This window comes from Stegostoma tigrinum, chromosome 6, assembly GCF_030684315.1.
Source record: "Stegostoma tigrinum isolate sSteTig4 chromosome 6, sSteTig4.hap1, whole genome shotgun sequence".
In the NCBI taxonomy this organism is placed as follows: Eukaryota; Metazoa; Chordata; class Chondrichthyes; order Orectolobiformes; family Stegostomatidae; genus Stegostoma; species Stegostoma tigrinum.
In genome coordinates this window covers 81732732-81753655 of record NC_081359.1, presented here as the reverse complement: position 1 = coordinate 81753655, position 20924 = coordinate 81732732, and the positions used below count along the sequence as shown (strand labels likewise).

The window sequence follows — 20924 nt, the reverse complement described above, 5'->3', positions numbered from 1 at the left end:
ATAAGGTTAGGTCACGTGGGATCTAGCTAGCTAATTGGAATCAAAAACTGACTCCACAATAGGAAGCAGAGGGTGGTCATTGAAGGATGTTTCACAGACTAGAGGCCTGTGACTAATGGTGTGCCGTAGAGGTCGATGCTGGGATCTTTGTTACTTGTTATTACATAAATAATCTGGATATGAGTATTCAAGGCACGGTTGGCAAGTTTGCGGATGATACAAAATTAGGAGGTATAGCTGATAGCGAAGATGGTTATCAAAAATTACTGAGGAATCTTGATCAGATGGGGAAATGGGCTGTGGATTGGCAAATGCAATTCAATACAGGTAAGTGTGAGGTGTTGCACTTTGGAAAGTCAAACAAAGGTAGGATTTATACAGTAAATGGTAAGGTCCTGAGGAGCGTTGTAGAACTGAGGGATCTAGGAGTACAAGTACATAGTTTGTTGAAAGCAGCATCACCCCATAGAGACAGGGTGGTGAAGGTGGTGTTTGGCATTCTGGCATTCATCAGATGAGGCACGGAGTATCGGAATTAGGACATTATGTTACAGTTATATAAAACATTGGTGAGACTGCACTTGGAGTATTGGGTATAATTTTAGTCACCCTGTTATAGGAAAAACATAGTTAAACTAGAAAGTGTGCAAAGAAAATTTATGAGGATGTTGCCAGGACCGGTAGGCCCGAGTTATAGGGTCAGGTTGGCCAGGATAGGACTTTATTCTTTAGTATTTGGGAGATTAAGGGGTGACCTTATTGAGGTGTAAAAAATCACGAGGGGCATAGGTGGGATGAATGCATATAGCCTTTTCCAGGGATGAGGAATTGGAAATGAGGCAGCTGAGGTTTAAGGTGGGAGGGGGAAGATTTAAGAAGGACCTGAAGGACCTCTTCACGCAAAGAGCAGTGTGTATGTGGAATGGACTGCCAGAGAAAGTGGTTGAAACAGATACAATAGCAAGATTAAAAAAAAAATTTGGATAGTTACATGTTTGGGAAGGGTTTCGAGGGATATTGCTTGCATTTGGTCCATTGGAACTAGCCGAGTGGGCACCATGGTCAGCACGGACCAGTTTGGGTTGAAGGGCCTGTTTCCATGTTGTATTTCTGACTGTATGAAAGGTTGAACAGGCTGGGGCTATTTTCCCTGCAGTGTTGGAGGCTGAGGGGTAACCTTATAGAGGTTTATAAAATCATAACAGGCATGGATAGGGTGAATAGCCAAGGTCTTTCCCCTGGGTAGGGAGTCAAAAACTAGGGGGCAAATGTTTAACTTGAGAAGGGAAGATTTAAAAGGGTCCTAAGGAACAACTTTTTCACATAGAGGGTGGAGCATATATGGAATGAGCTACCGGGGAGGTGGAAGAGGCTGGTACAATTACAACGTTCAAAAGGCTTCTGATGGGGCATGAATAGGGAGGGTTTGAGGGGGATAAATGCTGGCAAATGAAATGGATTAATTTAGGATATCTGGTCAGCATGTACAAGTTGGACCAAAGAGTCTGATTCTGAGCTGTACATTTGTGAAGCAAGTAAACTGCACCAAGAGCATTATCAAAAATTTGAATGATCCACATACGATTTTAACAAAAGTTAGGATTGGTCACTTGGTCTGTCCAACCTTCTCCCCTTTTCATTAAAGCCAGAGCTGATCTGAATATGTCCTTAATTCAATTTCTCTATGTGCCTCCCAAAGCCCTCTACTCCCTTGAACGAAAAATGTTACATCGGTTTTTAACTTATTTAAACCACTGCTCTCTGGTGTAGAGAATTCCAAAGATTAGCAATCAAGAGATGAGTGTGGATTTCATTTCTAACTGCTCCACTCATTCTAAACTCCCACAAAGGGCAAATCATAGAATCCCTACATGTGGAAACAAGCCTCTGGCCCAATAAGTCCAACCTACCCTCCGAAGAGCATGTCACCTTATCCCAACAACCCTGCATTCCCACAGCTAATCTGCCGAAACTACACACCCCTGGACGTTACAGGCAATCTAGCATTGTCATTCCACCTAACCTGTACATCTTCGGATTGTGGGTGGAAACCAGAGCACCTGGAGGGAACCCACACAGACATGGACAGAACATGCAAATGCCATACAGTCGTCAGAGGGTGGAATCAAACACGGGTCCCTGGTACTGAAGCAGCAGTACTAATCCTAAAGCCACCATGCCACATATTAACTCAACTTCCACCTTCTTAAGGCGCCTCTGAATTTTGTAAGTTTCAATACGATCACCTTTCCTCCTTCTAAACTCCAATGAGTACAGACCTGACCTGTTCAACGTTTCCTCATAAGAAAACCTCTTCATCCCATGAATTAATCCAGTAGATCTTTGCTGAACTGTCTCTAATGCAAAAGTATCCCCCTCAAATAAGGAAATCCAAAGAAGTTGGTATTTATCTCCATTTCTGTTTGAACCAAGAATATTGAGCCTTTTTGGCAGATGAGAAAAGGACCTAACAGTACTTAATGTGGTCCAGTCAACGACAGCAGTGCGTGGTTAAATGAACATGGCAGACACCTGATATAAATTTGCAGCTGTTGGAATTAAATAAACAGTGATGACAACTGCACCAGGGGAATAGCCACAGCTAGAGAGAGCAAAGACTTTAATGGGGTTGGGGATATTGAAGATGGAAATGAAGTATATTAGTAATTGCAAAAATATGCTGAGGGTAAGATGAAGACCAGAATTGGGGTTTTAAAAAGTGTGATGGTAAATTAATTCGGAATAGTAGCAGCATAGGAGAAGTAAGGCAGCTGTTGAGAAGAAAGGCAGAAATGGGCAGGGAATGACAGAAGTGATAAGAGATGGCTTTAACTGTAACTAAATCAGATAAGAATCTATTAGTACAAGGGACCAAAGTGTTGAGAAAACAGCAAGGTTTTAAAAAGTGTCTGAGAATGGAGAAATATCTAGAATTTAGGTGACAGGCAGGTGAAGCATAGTTACCAACAGTAAAACAATGAAAAACACAGATTACTAGGGGTCAGAGCTGGAGATGTTCAATTCCTTACATTTTCACTTAATTTGAATGATACAAAATAAAAACTTGCCAAGACTCTGATTAACAGCTTCCACTTCTTCATCTTCCTCCTCCCCAATTACAGGCATTGCATGGACACTGTTTAGACCAACAGCAAATGCATCGCATTGTGTATTTAAATTGCTGTGTAAAAGCTGAAGACGAATGAATAACTGATTTGAATGTCAACAGAACAGAGAATAGATTAAATTAAGTTTTTTTAAAACTTTTTTAAAAAGCTTGGAGCAACAGGTCAATTAGTCTATGTTTCCATTTGTAAGGCTAAGTGATCAGTTTTCCTGTCAACAGTTTTCTTTTATAATAAAAGTATGCCACTTATCTAGATTTTTGGTGAAAGGTAATAGTTAAATAGGACCATTGAGCTGCCCTCTTCCAAACTTGCGATGGGTTTTACTCAAGCGTCATCATGCCTCAGGCAACGGAGAGAACACAAGGTAACCTCAGCCTGTGCAGGTATTAAACCTCAGCTGTTGGTGTCACTCTACATCGCAAACCAGCTGTCCAGCCAACTGTGGCTTTGATCACAATTTCAGAGACTAGCACAGTCCCTGAAAAGTGGACTGTTAGTGTTGATATTGGTTAAGATCTCTATCTTACAGCATGGTCAATTAAACAAGCCAGTTTTAGTTGAAGCCATTCACCTTACAAAGAGGCTATTTCTAGGACATCCTCTTTTCACATTAGCTCATCTTATGGCATTGTGAACGAGCAAGTACCGAGAACATCCAAGTGGCATGGCAACCTGCATTAAGTGACATTCCACTGCTCGAGTTACTTCAATAGAATCTGCTGGAAACTTGACTGGTAAGTTCAATACTACCATAATTATGCAGATCTTTATTTGAGGAATATTAGCACTAGTCATCACTTATGATAAAAATCATTACAACTTATGAACAAAAACATAGAAGAAAAGAATCTCAAGCTACGCAAGCTCTAACAGATACATAACTTACTAAAGGCACTTGAACTTCCTTTGGCCTGTCTTGAGGCAGGTTATTTTCTTTGGCTGAAAAGCACAAATGATTTATGAAGCAACATGAGAATTTCCAACAGGCAACTGAGTTGTATCACTCATTTCTAAAATCCAGATTCTTAAGGCTATGGTTCAAATAGCAAGGGATCTATTTCTGGACACCATGGGAATCAGGATACAGGTGACAGTTATGATTTCAGAAAAGAAGTTGAAGTTCAGAAAGTTCTGAAAACCTGCCAAACTAACAAAGGCATATGGGGACAGGGGAACAGCACCACCTGGATGTTACCCTTCAAGTCACTCACCATCCTGAATTGAAAATATATAGCAATTCCTTCAAATGTTGCTTGGGTCAAAATCCTTGAATCCACTAACTAAGTAGAATTGAAGTTCTACCTACAGCACAGGGACTACAGAAAGCAGCTTACCACCACTTTCTCTATGGCAACTATGGTTGGGCAATAAATGCTGGCCCAGCCCAAGTCCCATGAGTGAATAACAAAAAGCATAAAGTCCATGAGACTCTATCAAAACGATTCTCATCCACACACCAAGTCACCTTGTCAAAAAAAAATCCAGTCAAATTTTTTAGAAATGATGGGGTAAGTGAACACTCAAATTTTCAGTTAATCAGGGAGAGCCAGCGTGGATTCATGACAGCTAGGTCATACCTGACAAACCTCAAAAGATTTGTTTGAAGAGGTGACTGAAAGAGGTTCAAAAAAATGTTTGTGTGCTGTGGACAGAGCCAAAGGAGTGAGAGATGAACTGATTGTCTTCAGTGCTTTGCATCCACACCAAGGGGTTGCTATTTGTAGTGAAAGAGAAACAGAGGTATAATGGGCATAAATGAAGATTTGTAAGGGATTGTAATTGGCGTGTCCTTCAGACAGCAGAGTAAATCAGGCATGAACCAAGATATGGTCATATGGGAAGGGGAAACAAGAAAAATCAAGACAAAACTTTATGCTTTGAACAGTCGCAGTCGTACAGCATTGAAACAAGCCAACCAACAAATGCCACATTACATGCTCATCCAGCTACTTCTCCAACGTTGTGAGAGGACCTGCCTCCACTACTATCTCAGGCTTCTATATTTCCACTAGCCTGAGTGGGGAAAAAATTTCAAATCTCCTCTAAACCACTTATACCTTACCTTAAACACGTCTGCCATAGGGAAAAGATGCAAAAGCATATCGTAAATATGGTTATTTGTCTAGGATCTATTGCTCCAAAAGTATTTTCTCTTGTTACAGCAATTCCTAAACTCAGTTTTCCACTGACATCTTCTGAAAGCTAATTTTGCTTTCTTGCACCCGCATTCATTTTTGTCCATTGTGCCTCAAGGCAGTGTGGTGCACTCTGTGCCAACTGTGTGTGTAATAACATTTCACTTTATTCCTTGCCTGGCTGAAAATACTCCTAATGACTTCTCTCAGCACCCATAACTTCACTGTAGCAGTGCGCTAGTCAGAGCAAAGTACGACCGCAAAAGATCTGAGTGAGGAAGCCCATGCTCATGGGCTGCATGAAATGCATGAATGACATCTTCAATCAACATAGATTGTGTTTTGTCTCCAGACTCATTATGCATTCTAGTTGTGTGGGAAGCACTAACAATGCTGACATTTATTGACCCTTAACATTTCAGTGGTTTGATATGCCATTAGTAGAGATACTCAAAAGAACAGACTAAAGGATTCAAAATCATGAGCATCTTGTATACAGTAAATAGGGAATGACTGTTTCCCTTAGTGGAAGAATCAAGAAAACATAAATGCAAAATAAGCAGCAAAAGGAGAATTAATGGCATAAGCAAAGTCCATTTCACCCAGTGAATAGTTAGAATCGTGAAGACATTGAGAATGTGGTAGAGGTAAGTTTAGTCAAAGTATTCAAAAGGTAAGTAGATTATTATCTGAAAGTAAGGAATGTTACAGACCGAAAAGGTAGGGGGTTGCCAATAGGTGAACGGTTCCTTTGGACAGCCTGCACAGATACCAAGAGCCATGTGGTTTCCTTATGGGCTATAACAATTCTGAGATTACATTTTACTGAAAAAAATAAAGGCAGCATCTCTTTCCCTACTGCAAAGAATTCCCATTTGCCCTAAATTCCTGACTTTGTTCATAATGTTAACTGAGCATTTGTGATCTCTCCGTGCAGCCCACTAGTCTGCAGTATGGTTCCTAGGCTTGAACAAAACAACCCAACTGAACCTTAACATGGTGAAGAGGCAAAGAAGAATGACAAGCCTAATTCTAAGAACTAAGCGTGAATAACGACCAAACATTTAGCATTCAAGAAGGCATAAAGCTAAATGGAATAACAAATCATTAAGTGAGCTTCTTAGAAATCCATTTTTGCAACAGCTGGTAAATATGCAAAATAATCTTAAAATGTAAAGCAGTACATTCAATAAAATTGGAAGTGGACAGGAATGTAGCTGATGCTCGCTCAAGTGAGTTGGAGTTCTAGGAGGGAAAGGTTCTCTAGGCCCAAGAACAAACAACACCAATAAACCACTCTGCCAAATCAGCCAGCTATCTTTTCAGCAGTCTTGCGCCTTTTTCTACATTCATAACATATTGCCAAGCAGGCATCAATGCCCCTTTGAACACCACAATTGATTTTGCATCTTTGGCCAACTGGAACAGAGAGACCCATATTTCTAAATATTTAATTTGAAAACAATTTTACTGATCTCCAATTCTAAGTTTAATTCTGGACTCTCCTACTCAAGGGAAGAAATTATCTTCATTTTTCAAAAAGCAATGAATGGAAATATCTCAAACAAGTTACATTAAAAAAGAGAATGATGAAATATTTCTTCTATTAATACAAAATTGGCTAAAATAAAATTTACGTTCAAGTGACAACTTTCCAAGCTTGGAACATTTGTGATTACCCTGTTCACAATCCTCAAACATTTGATATACTATATAGAATAAAAATTAAACTAAAGACAACAAGCAAAATCTACCTGCCTCTTTGTAATTAATAATCTGTACAATCTATTACAAAAAGAAACAATTATAAGATTGACAGCACTAAAATCTATTTGTTGAATTAAATAAAGCTGCTTGTTTCCAAGGCTGAAACTACTTCGACCACTCACCTTTACATATAATGACTGTTGGATTCAATGATGGAGGAGTTGCTAATGAACTGGTCCAAGACATGTCAGGATCCATCTCAACCCCAAGACTTTCCGAAATCTGCTTTGACGTGACCTATTTCAGAAATAAAAATTGCAGTATTTTCCTTTAAAAGGCAAAACAAAAAAATTAAAATAAAATGAATCCTTACCTCAGATGACACTGGAGGGCTGAAAAATGAACATCCACCATCTGGAAAAAAACGTATCTTTTTAAGAAATTACACCTTGTGAAATGATAGACATTTTGTACATTTTTATAAATATGATTGACATTTTGTGGAGAATTGCAGCAAGGCATCTTTCAGTTCCCATTGTCAAGCTTAATCTTTTTAATTAATGGAATTTTACATCCCAGAAGTCACCCAACACCAACAAGTTTATTTGAAATCATGAGCTTTTGGAGTTCTGCTCCTTCGTCGACTGGGAAGCCATTTTGCATCGTGGAACCATTTTACATCATTCCAAAGCACATTCCAGTCACTGACAGATATTTTGCATCAGCTTGTTCAGAGATGTTCCAAGCTGATGGGGTGGGGAGGGGTAAACACTTGAACTGAGGTCTTCCATCTTGGAGGCAGAATCACTACCACGACAACACAAGACCCTCTACAGCCAAAAATACATCTGTCATAATGTAGCTAATTGATGCACAGCTAGATACCACAAGTAGCAACATATGGTCAGCTGTCCTCTGAAAACTGCTGACTTTTCTTTATCGTAGACCAGCACCAGCACCTCCACATAACAATTTTATATTGACAGCTGTAACAGTGACCAAATTAGACAAGCACCTTGTCTATACTTGGGAGTGCCATGAGAATTTGGACAATTTATTACTGTATTATCGTCAATCAGGAAGGAAGGCACATTGAAGTTATACCCACCTTGTATGGAGCAAGGGTGTTGTAGAGCCCTGTACGTATTGTGCAACAGAATAGGGCTAGAGCAAGATAAAACAAAAATAAATTAACATTTTTGTAAAGTCTGTATGCACATTTGCAGTGTTACAATGAATAATGCATGGGTCATGGAACATTTTTCTCTTCAAAGAGGTCTGATCATTCAAATCAACAGTATTTCTTTTGTTTTAGGAGGACCAGGCATTAAATATGTGGGAAACTCAAAAACATGACCCTAACGTTTTTCCTTACATACAGTACATATCCACAAATTGTAGTAGTTAAGCGTAAGCATGCATTACTTCTGAAACCTAACATATTGATTAAATCCCAGAGCTTTAAAAACTTCAGAAACTTGCATTTTTGACATACTTAAAATCATGCTTTCATTGTACTTTACATTTATAAAGGCACCTTTAGTTTAAAACAGAAATGTACAGGACAGAAAGTAAGCCATTTAGGACTGAGATGAAAAGAAATTTCTTTACCCAGATAGCTCAACCCGTGGAATTCCCTTATTCAGAAAACAGTTGAGACCAAAACGTTAAGTGTTTTCAAGGAGGAAATACAGTTCTTAAGATTAAATGCATCAAGGGCAAGTGACTTTCAAAGGCTGCTAAAATTTAGGCAACAGTAATGCCCTGTTAATAAAATAAAATGTTGCGTTTTACGAATGAATCTTTAACATGACTTTTTCCTTCCTAAAATGCAACCAAACTGTTAAACATACCTGAAGTATTTTACAGGTTGAATTTCATTCGACTTAGAGGCAGTCTCTGTGCATTCAGCCCAGTGAAAGAAGTCTCAAATAACTGTACCATTGCACATTACATAGTGAAATGGTTATTTCAGAATTTATCAATGGCTCTCCTTACAGCCATTGGAAAAATAGTAATATGAATAAACTGTTCCATTGTTTACAATGGTTTACCCAATCAAATTCTGACTGAATATTGGTGTTTGAACCAACAGGACTGATTTCCAACAACTGAATGTCACTTCCACTGATGTGGAAAATATGGCACTGTCGACTATGGCATAATTAATAAGTGAAATGATTTTATTTGAACTTCAATTTGTTTTACATAGGCCTCTAACAGACAGCAACCAGTAGAATTTTCATTCCATCTGATTGAGGTGGATTCAGTTCCAAGTTGAAGTGACTGTGCCTGAATTCCTTTAACTTTTTAAATTTGCTTTGGTGGTTATTTTATACATTCATTTGGTTTTTTTGTTCTATATCCTCTTACAAAGATACTATTTTAAGTTTGATTTAATCTCCTCTTAGACACTAGTAGAGAACAGTTACTGGCTGACAAAGAAGTAAAGGAACAGGTTGTTTAACAAGGGATTAAAAGGAATAAAACTCTAAACTGAAAGATACTAACATCTTAAAAAATGAGACTCGCATTTTCAATGAAGGATGGAGGAGGAAAATGGAAGGCAGAGCACAATGATGCTACTCACATGACGCCACCACAAAAAAAGTGCAATTTTCCAAGGGGAGATACCACAGCTCTTCAACCAGCGTGTACAAATTACTCAACCACAATTTTCAAAAGGAAATTTAAAACCATTTAGGAGGTGCATGATGCTTGGAAGATAACCTTGTTGAAAGAAAGGTTATAAATATATGACGTCAGAAATACTTCATTTAAAAGATGTTATTGCTATTACTGAGACTTGGTAGAGGGAAGGGCATGATTGGCAACTAGATGTCCCAGGATATCGATGCTTCATGTGGGATAGAGAGGGAGGTAAAAGGGGTGGAGGAGTAGCATTACTGGTCAAAGATGACATCACAGCTGTATTGAAGGAGGGCACTATGGAGGACTCAAGCAGTGAGGCAATATGGGCATAACTCAGAAATAGGAAGGGTGCGGTAACAATGTTGGGGCTGTACTACAGGCCTCCCAACAGCAAGTGTGAGGTAGAGGTACAAATATGCAAACTGATTATGGAAAGATGTAGGAGCAACAGGGTGGTGATGATGGGAGATTTTAATTTTTGCAACATTGACTGGGATTCACTTAGTGTTAGGGGTTTAAGATGGAGCAGAATTTGTAAGGAGCATCCAGGAGGGTTTTCTAGAGCAGTATGTAAATAGTCCAACTCGGGAAGGGGCCATACTGGACCTGATGTTGGGGAATGAGCCTGGCCAGGTGGCTGAAGTTTCATTAGGGGACTACTTTGGAAATAGGTGACCACAATTCCGTAAGTTTTACAATACTCATGGACAAAGATGAGAGTGGTCCTAATGGAAGAGTTCTAAACTGGGGGAAGGCCAACAATATCATAATTTGGCAGGATCTGGGGAATGCAGATTGGGAGAAACTGTTTGAATGTAAATCCACATTTGATACGTGGGAGGCTTTTAAAGAGAGTTTGATTAGCAGGAGAGACATGTTCCTGTGAAAATGAGGGATAGAAATGGCAAGATTAGGGAACCATGGATGACAGGTGAAATTGTAAGACTAGCTGAGAGAAAAAGGAAGCATTTATAAGGTTTAGGCGACTGAAGACAGACGAAGCTTTGGAAGAATATTGGGAAATATAGGGCGAATCTGAAACAAGGAATTAAGAGGGCTAAAAGGAGACATGAGATACCTTTAGCAAATATGGTTAAGAAAAATCCCAAAAAATTCAAGATCTTAGGGCCAGTCTAACTGACTGAAAGCACTGCCAGCAATGGTGAAGCAATTACAATTGGGGTGCGCAAAAGGCCATAACTAGAGGATTGAATCAATCTCAGAGGTTTTAGCGTCGGAGGTGATGTCAAATCATTGGAAGGTGCTAAGACCACGAAGAGATGTGAAATCAAGAATAAAAACATTAAAAACAGTTTGTTGCTCAAAGAGGAGGCGAATATGCAGCTGATGGGGAAAACTATATTTGCTGCAAGTTAAGACATGAAAAGCGACGTGGAGGGGATGGCCTCAAATTTACAGAGGTTACAATGTTGGAAACCAACCAGCAGTTGGCAAAGTCAAGTACAGGGACTTTTTTCTCGTCTTGCTGTATGTTAGCATTAAGACAACATTACAATTACGCTATTACAGTGTATTAGTGGACTAAATTGGGTTATGATTGAAGGTTTCAGGAGGAGCGGATTAGCCAATTGGGAAAATAGTCAGGCCATGTTTCAGAGGTGGCAAAAAGTGATGTTGATGATGGTATAATAATGTGACAAGCTTGCAAGCAGACTAGCTTAATCTCAAGCTATGGGAGAGGGGGATGGAGTCACTAATTTGGGAACAGAATTTGGAGTGGTGACCAAAAACAACTAATATTTAACGGGAGAAGCTTTTTTGCTCATTCAGTCCCGAGTATTGGTTAAACAGTGACAATTTAGCAAGATGAGGAGTTAAAAAAAGGTGTTAATGAGTTGGAGTTAGGTGTTATCAGCATTTACAAGAAAACAGTCCCTTTGGTTGATGCTATCAAAGTACAGCCTGCAGATGAGAAATCCTCAACTAGAGAGAATTAAAAATTAAAGAGGTGGGTTTCCTCTTCCCTCCTGGCAAATTAACCTCCCAACAGTTGGAGACAATAGTGAGAGGAACTATCCACAAACACATTAATATAAAGCAGAATTTTGAAAATAGGGTGGGGTCATATTAGACACTGAAATGCTTCTGAGCTAACCACTTCTAGGAAGACAAGTTAGCTCAGAATGTCTGGCACTAAAAGAGAAAGAAAAGGATCCAGCATACCTCATTATTGTAGAAATTTCAGAGGCTGGGTTTGATGTTTCATTCCCGCTCGTCTTGTATGGAGTTTTAATTCCTTGGGTCACAGAGGAATAACTGCTTCCTACTAAATGTAATCCATACCAACAGTATTGTTACATGACTACAAAGTTAATTTTATTCACAATCATGTTAAAATTAACTTTTTCTTAGCCTTACTGCATGTTAGCATTAAGATGACATTACAATCATGTGACTGTAGTATACCAGTGGACCAAACTGACTGGATTCACGCCAACTCCAACACAGAGTTAATGAAAGGTAAAGTTGCTAAAGTCCTAACAGAACAGAGAACTGCTCCCCTCTGAGAGAGGCAGAGCGAGAAAGCGAGCGGGGGGGGGGGGGGGGGGGGGCGACATGACTGTTGATAGGTTAACTTGAGGGTCACCACACCTCAAGTAAAGGGGAGAGGCTGAGAAGAAGAGTCCCTCATGGTAATCTCAGCCAGTGTGGAAATAAATCCACGCTGTTGGCATCACTCTGCATTGCAAACTAACTCCCATTGGAATACCATGTCTCAGGTAAAAGGTGCCAAACAGAAGACTGTATTTGCCTACAGAGGAGGACAGGAAACTGTGCAACAAATATGGTACTGTACAATAATGTTATTTAAAAATAAGGCAAGGAGAAAGAGTAATTAATCACAATTTATACTTCAACCGAAAAACATTTTGTTGCTTTATGAAGGATTTTGAACAGCTTTATTGCGCTGATGGATAATGGACTATAGAATATTCAGCAGGGAAAGCTGCTGAGTACAGGCAATCCTCGGTTACAAATGGGTTCTGTACTGGAGTCAATTTGTACGCAAGACAGAACACAATGCATGACAATGTAAAGCAGCCATTCGTAAGCACCGGAGATTTTTGTATGGTGGATCTTTAAAATTACAGCCTGCATAGGATCTAGTTCTTAAGTACCTGCTTTCATAAGTTAGACATTCGGAAACTGGAGACCCCGTGTAAACAGTTAAATGTATTTCAAGATGATGTCTGGTTCTGATGGCATCCATCTCACCATCCACCAGCTCTCTGATGAAGGGTCTAGGCCCGAAACGTCAGCTTTTGTGCTCCTGAGATGCTGCTTGGCCTGCTGTGTTCGTCCAGCCTCACATTTTATTATCACCATCCTCAAGATGTATTTCCCTCATCTTTGTCAGAGCTTCCCTACGGAGTCATCAACTAAACATTTAGAATTATGAGCTCCAATGACTGAAATAGATCACCAATGGAGTGCGGACAGCTGCATAGCCACTTTCAACCTTCCAGTTGATATAAAACGGAACTTGATCTAACGGAGCAATTACACAGACTGGAATTCTACCCTGTTCAACTGAATTATCATCTCTCCACTTTTGCATTTAATTCCCTCAATTCTACTGGATTTCCTAATTGCTTTCTGTAGCTACATACTCGACTTTTATGATTTATGCAGTAGTCCATCCAGAGCCCTCGACATCTCAAGACCTCTGCAATCTCTCGTCACTTTGATAAATGTTTCTTGCTGCTAAAATGGACAACACTACCAAAATATTGGCTCTAACTGTTTGTAATTTGGCACCTTATCTTAATTTAGGGTGAATTGGAAAATGCCAAACTTCAAGATATAGCTATCAAAAGCCCTAAATAATGAATCCTCCGGATATCAAGCATGATTATAAGCCCAGATTTTCTTTTCTTCCACTGAATTTGATTACTTACCTCCTTTCAACCAAGTTTCATCATTCCCTTTTTCTGTCACGGATACTGACGGAGTTATTAAAGTTAGACCACTGAAAATTGATGGAGTACAATCTAGCTGGCTGTGCAGAGTCTGTTTCTGCCATGGTGTTTTGAAATAACTTGAAATAAAGCAGCGAGTGTCATTTCTAGGTTGTTTAAGGTGGTTTGAAGCTGCCAACAAACTAAGTTCCTCAAACCAATTTGAACATAATGGCCCCAAATCTGTAATGAAGAACAAAACAGTTTTTTTTAAAATAAACAACAATGGGATATACGAATGCAGTATGCCTTAAAATCACCATATTTAAATCAAGCATGGTTAAGGTGCAGAGAGAACAGTTTGCTTGCAACAAGCGTGGAACATTTGACTATGCCATGCAGTTTTTAAAAGTGGCAACATCACAAAAACAATTTTAACATACTAAGGATTTTGTGTTCCCTACCTTCTCGACAAGAGGCTGCAAAATCATACATGGCATTCCTCGAATTCTGTTCTAACATCTAGCTCAGTGATGCAACCGTAATAGAATATTCCTCTTGGCAGATCAGTAGAATGGAACCCATTTTAAATTCAGATATTCCTGTGAAAGCAAAATTATTTTTAAATTTCCAGAATAATTTAAGTTAGAAAAGTAACCTCCAAACTATTAACTCACTATGAAGATGGCAAACAGCAAATTATAGATGGGTTGCTCTAGTTTATATTCGAAAGTTAGAAAGATTTTGTTAAGACTAATCTGGTAACTACCACTTAGGCAAATTTAACTTGTACTGCGTTGAATAAATCCATAAAAAGAGATCAGGAACAGGCCATAAAGGAAAATGGGCAGGTATGGAAGAGAAACAGCAACAGCAAGCCTCAAATATAGTTTCCCTGGCTGATCCAAGGTACCTTTAAGGGACAATTAATGTGTGCTGGGAAAGGCAACAGCATATTTGAATTGAAAATTGTAGAAATTGAAAATGGGTGAAATGTTCTAAGAGAAAAGGCAAAATCAGGAATTTGGGAGCTGCTGGCAGGATGGGCTAAATGAAGTATTTCCATCAATCGACCCCTGCATCCCCCTCCACCCCCACTTTGTGGAGACTGTAGCCTTGAAGTGTCATGCCAAAATCAGCAAGAAAATTATGGTATTTATGAAAAGTAAAAATAAGTAAAAAGTGAAGTAAGTTGCTGTGAAGGATTTGAGGAAGTCAGTCATGAATTGCGTGGATATGAGCTTGGTGAAAACTGAATAGGATCAAAGATCGAAAAAATAATTTCAACAATTTTAACTTTGGAAAGGACCTAGAAATAGGAGCTAGAAAGCCTTAGTACAATTACTAAGCAGATAAGATGACTAGTTTCTGGTGAATACAGTTCAGGAGGAATGGGAAAATAAAAGCAAAAATAAACAGCAGCTAAAAATGAGGAACTGCTCATTCTAAGTATTGCAAAAACAGTAGGAAAAACATTTCAGTTATAACGTTAGGAAGGAGCTCTAGAAATAGTGGATGCACTGGTGATCATCTTCCAGGATTCTACAGACTGCAGAACAGTCCCTGCAGATTGGATGTTACGTTCTGTTCCCTCAACCAAGTCATTGATATATATTGTGAATTACTGGGGTCCCAGCACCAAACCCTGAGACACGCAACTAGTTACTGCCCGACAATTTGAAAGGACCCAATAATTCTTGCTCAGAGAAAATGGGAACTACAGATGCTGGAGAATCCAAGATAACAAAGTGTGGGGCTGGAAGAACACAGCTGGCCAAGCAGGTTTAGGCCCGAAAAGTCAGCTTTTGTGCTCCTAAGATGCTGCTTGGCCTGCTGTGTTCTTCCAGCCTCACACTTAGTTATCTATGAATAATTCTTGCTCTTTGTTTCCTATCCATCTGAATACACTTCTCCCAATCCCATGCACTTTAATCTTGCGCGTCAATCTCTTACGTCGAACTTTCAAAAAATGTTTGATAAAGTCCAAGTACAACACAGACTGTAGTAATTACTTGTAATTAGCAGAGTTGACATCTTCTTAGAATTCCAGATTTGTCAAGTATGATTTCCCCTTCATAAATCCCTGCTGACTCTGTCTGATCCTGAGACTGCTTTCAAAATGCTCTGCTTTAAAATCTTTGACAATGGATTCAAGAATTTTTCCCACTATCAATGTTAGGCTCACCAGTCTATAATTCCCTGTTTTCTCTCTACCTCCTTTTTTGAATACTAGAGAGTGACATTAGCCACCCTCCAATCTGCAGGGACTGTTCTACAGTCTATAGAATCCTGGAAGATGATCACCAGTGCGTCCACTATTTCTAGAGCTCCTTCCTGAAGTACACTGGGATGTAGATTATCAGGCCATGACAATCTCAACAGTTTCCACACTGACCAGACATTCCAATCTGACCAAGTCCCATTAGCCAGAATTTGACCTTTATCCCTCTAACCCCTTCCTGTTCATGTACCCATCACTTGCTTTTGGAACAAACTGAAAGAACTGTGCATGCTGTGAAACAGGAACAAAAACAGAAGTTGCTGGAAAAGCTTAACAGGTATGGCAGCATCTCTGAAGAAAAAAAAATCAGTTAACATTGCAGGTCCAGTAACCCTTCGTCAGAATGGTTAACACAGATTTTTTTTCTTCCAGATGCTGCCAAACCTGCTGAGCTTTTCCAACAACTTGTTTTTGTTCCAGATGCCTTTTGAATCTTGTTAATTTTCTCACTTCCTCTGGCAGCTCGCCCCATATACAAACTACCTTCTGTGTGAAAACATTTCCCCTCAGGTCCTTTTTAAATCTTTCCCCCTCATTTTAAAGCAACGAACTCTAGTTTTAGACTCACCCAGCCAAGGAAGAAGATGTGGCTATTCATTCTATTCACACCCCTCGTGATTTTATAAGCCTCTATAAAAGGTCACCCCTCAGCCTCCAATGCTCCAGAGAAAACAGTCCCAACCTATTCACCCACTCCGTATAGCTTAAATTGTCTGACCTTCAGGAAGGGTCATCGGAACCAAAACATTAATGGATTTTTTTCTTCACAGATGCTGCCAGACCTGCTGAGCTTTCCAGTAACTTGTTTTTGACCCTGGCAACATCCTTTTAAATCTTTTCTGAACCCTTTCAAGTTTCACAGCATCATTCCTCTAAGTAGGCAGAGCAGAATTGAACACAGTATCCAAAACGTGGCCTAACCAATGTCTTGTACAGCCACAGCGTGAACTCTCAACTCCTACATTCAATGCACTGACCAATAAAGGCAAGCATACCAAATGCTTTTTTCACTACCTTGGCTACTTGTGACTCCATTTTCAAGGAACTATGAACCTGCAACCCAAGGTCTCTGACTGGCAACACTCCTCAGACCTTACCATTAAGTGTACAAGTCCTACCCTGATTTGCCTTGCCAAAATGCAGTACTTCATATTTATCTAAATTAAAATCCATCCGCCACTCCTCAGCCCATCAGACTGAAGTCCCATTGTACTCAGAGGTAATCTTCTTTACTGTCTTCCACACCAGAAACTTCGTTGTTGCCTGCAAAATTAGTAACCATACTTCCTACATTCACATCCAAATGATTTATATAAATAACAAAAAGCAGTAGACACAGCACCAATCCTTGGGGCACACCATTGGTCACAGGCCTCCAGTCCAAAAAGCAAATCTCCACCATCACCCTCTGTCTCCCACCCTCAAGCCAATTTTGTATCCAAATGGCGAGCTTTTCTTGGATCTAACTTAACTAACCAGCCTACCAAGAGGGGCCTTGTTGAAGTTCATATAGGCAATGTCCACCGCTCTGCCTTCATCAATCTTGCCACTTCTTCAAAATATTCAAAGAAGTTGGTGAAACATGATTCCCATGCAAAAAGCCATGGTGACTATCCCTGATCAGTCCCTTGCTTTTCCAAACGCATGTAAATCCTGGGCCCCAGAATCTTCTCCAAAAACCAACCCACCACTGACATCAGGCTCACCGGTCTATGGCTCCCTAGCTCTTCCTTAACGCCTTTCTTAAATAATGGTACCATGTCAGCCAACCTCCAATCTTATGGCACCTCATCCGTAGCTATCAATGATGCAAATATCTTAACAAGACATTCAGCAATTGCTTCCCCAGCTTTCCACAAATTTCTGGGCTACACCTGATAAGGTCAAGGAAATTTAGTGACCTTTATATGTTCTACGTTATCCAGCATCTATTCCTCTGTAAGATGAACACTTTTCAAGTTATCACTATTCATTTCTCCAACTTCTCTAGTTTCCGTATCCTTCTCCATAAATGCTGATGCAAATTATTCACTTAGTATCTCACCAATCTCCTGCAGTTCCACACATAAATGGCCTCATCAATCTTTAAGGGGCCTATTTTCTTCCTAGTTACTCTTTTGTCCTTAATGCATTCATAGAATCTCTTTGGATTCACCTCCAACTGACTGCCAAAGCTATCTCATGTCCCCTTTATACCCACCTAAATTTTCCTTGAGTATACTCCTACCACCCTTATATGCATCTGGGGATTCACTCAATCACAGCCATCTATATCTGACATAAGCTTCTTTCTTTCTCTTGACCAGAGCCTCAATTTCTCCAGTCATCTAGCACTCCCTACACCAACCAGCCTTGCCCTTGACACTAACAGGAACACACCATCTCTGAACCCTCATTATTGCACATTTGAAGGCCTCCCACTTTCCAGCAGTGCCTTTATCTGCAAATAACTCCCCAATCAACTTCTAAAATTTCTAGCTAAATTCTAACAAAGTCGGCCTTCCTTCAATTTAGAAATTTAGCTATTAAATCAGGTCTATCCTTTTCTGTAACTTTTTTTAAAACTAAAAATTACAATCACTGGCCTACTGACACCTCATTTTCCAAAAGAAGATCAAGCTTTCCTCCTTCTCTATATTCACATACCGAATAAGAAAATTTTCTTGTACATACTTATGTTCCTCTCCATCCAAGCACTTAACACAATCTATGTATGGAAAGTTATAATCCCGTACCATTACAACCTATTATTCTTCTTACAGATAACTGAGAACTCCTTACAAATTCGCTTCTCACAATTTTCCACCAGCTATTGGGGGAATCTACAGTACAACCTCAACCAGGTGACCATCCCTTTCTTATTTCTCATTTCCACTCAAATAGCTTCACTGGACGTACTTCCCAAAATATCCTAAGTATAGCCGTAATGTTATCCCTAAGTTTTTAGAGTAGATTTGTAGCTCGGGTTGTGGATGTTGTGGTTGGTTGGCTGGCTGGTTCGCTGAGCAGGCTCGTTGTTCCACAGACATTTCATTACCCTGCTAGGCAACATCATCAGTGCAGCCTCTGATGAAGCACGCTGTGTTTTCCCCACCTGTTGTTATTTGAACTCTGGAGTCCTTTGGGCTGGATTACCTCACTTCCTGTTTTCCTTTGCAGTGGAGTATATATGGGGGTTGAGCTGTATGTGTTTATTGATGGCTTTCTTAGTGGAGTACCAGGCTTCTAGAAATTCCCGTGCTTGTTTCTGCTTTGCTTGTCCCAGGATCCTGGTATTGTCCCAATCAAAATGGTGGTTCTCCTTATGCACGTGGATAGAGATGAGTGGTAGTGGTCGTATCTCTTTGTTGCCAATTGATGTGTGTGTACCCTTGTGGTTAATTTTCTTCCTGTCTGTCCAATGTCGTGTTTGTCACAGTCTCTGCAGGGAATCTTGTATATGGCATTGGTCCCATCCATAGTGGGTAACTGGAGATATCACCCACTTCACCTTTAAACGGCCTCTAGCAATGAAAAAAAAAGCCTTTTTTTTGCCTTGCTCCTTTTCTAAACTATACTAGTCTCAGAGATGCATCTCTTCAGGGGCAACATTGAGACTTGACAAAAAGAAATTACATTTGAAAAGGCAGGGTTCTCTTTTTCTGGCAAATATAGGGGATACCTACATTTTAATGACTAATCTCTCAAAAGGTACTCGAGTTCTGACTAAGTCACCAGACTCAAAACTATGCTTTCTCTCTCCAGATGCTGCCAGATCTGCTGAGTTTCACCAGCAATTTCTGTGCTTCTCTCAGAGGCAAGTCATAACGCAGCTTCTGGATGACCGAACTTAATATTCCAATGCACTCGTCAGTCTCCCATCCTTCATACTGTAGAAAAAATGCTACACCAACTCTCGTTACCCATAACACAAGGTTCTGTTTGCCCATCAGGCCGGTGCTCAACGGCCTTCACTAATTCCCAACTAAACAATATTTCTCTGTAACCATCTTCGTTATTAGTATTGCTCAAATTTTTTCCTTTTCTGGACCCCTCAACTCCGGAATTCCCCTCCCCTATTTCCTTTCTGGGCTTGAAATCTCCGAAGTTTTTTTTAAAGCCCTAATAACACCTTACGTGGTTAGTTCCGTATCATGTGGCGTTTAATAACTTCTTCCTCTGAAGGGCCTTTCGGACAATTTTAATAGTGGGACAAGGACAAAAACAAAACAGGCCGAGGAACGTACCAGTGAACAGAAGCATCCGCCTTACAGACTTTTATCAGCTTTAAATAAATTGAGGAAATTAACTCAGTCTCCAAACCACGGATTAAAAAACTGATTCCCCTACCATATAATAATATTGTAATTCTCCAGATGCTGCACCTTTCCAGAACATTCACCAGCGACTCCAACAACTACACAGCCCACTTCGCGCGCTCACGTGCCGCCAAACACTATTGGTCAATCGGAGCGGACGCTTCCTTCGCTTGCGCCAATCAGTGAGCGCAGTAGAAACGTTGTGACGACAGGGGAAGCGTTGGAACTTTCGAGCGAGAGTGAACGGGAAGTGCACAATGTCGGCATGTCCAAGACTGGGAACGCAACAGGAAAGTGATCAGTACGCGGCATCCTACAATCTAAAGGAGCGGGTGGATCCTTTCTCTTTACTCCCCGAGCATACTGCCTAAAGTCATTGACTGAATGCCTCATCAACAGATCTTTCCAATAAACAAGATGTAGTTTGGCTGGAGGTGAGACCACTGCCCATCAGATCCTTCCTGCACACTCAGTCTCTGTCCACCACTGAATATTGCCCTAGGAAAGAGACTGTTTTACATATCCTGGAATATGGCTTTGCAAATAAGGTTTGGTGAGGGATTTTTGTTTTTGTCCTTTTTGTTGAGGTTCATCCCGAACAGCTCTGTGACTGCGTGCTCTGCAGGCTGTTGCCTGGGATGTACAGTAAGACAAACATTGAGTACATCTGGAGGATCATCAGTTCAGTGAAAGACCTTCTTATCTACGCAAAAGTTGTTGGTCTTCAAGTGTAAAGATTTGACCTCAACCAAGTCTTGCAGACTGGCACATTCCAAGATCCAGGGACTCCATGCTGAGGGACA

At 40.1% G+C, this 20924-nt stretch overlaps 1 protein-coding gene across 3 annotated transcripts in view; it reads right to left on the bottom strand.

The window, feature by feature from the left end:
- brca2 (BRCA2 DNA repair associated) overlaps positions 1-20246 on the bottom strand; it is a 105191-nt gene extending 84945 nt beyond the window's left edge. The window contains exons 1-9 of one of the 3 annotated variants that reach the window (XM_048533379.2): positions 20153-20246; positions 14007-14144; positions 13543-13785; positions 11807-11909; positions 8079-8134; positions 7344-7384; positions 7153-7267; positions 4015-4067; positions 3069-3192 (exon numbers count right to left, since the gene is read on the bottom strand). In XM_048533379.2, coding sequence (XP_048389336.2) covers positions 3069-3192; positions 4015-4067; positions 7153-7267; positions 7344-7384; positions 8079-8134; positions 11807-11909; positions 13543-13785; positions 14007-14064 — 793 coding nt within the window. In that variant the 5' untranslated portion in view covers positions 14065-14144; positions 20153-20246. Of the gene's footprint in view, positions 1-3068; positions 3193-4014; positions 4068-7152; positions 7268-7343; positions 7385-8078; positions 8135-11806; positions 11910-13542; positions 13786-14006; positions 14145-20152 lie in introns of those variants that run through there. The other 2 variants (XM_048533380.2, XM_048533381.2) reach the window with 2 other exon arrangements.
- Between the last annotated feature and the right edge of the window lie 678 nt (positions 20247-20924).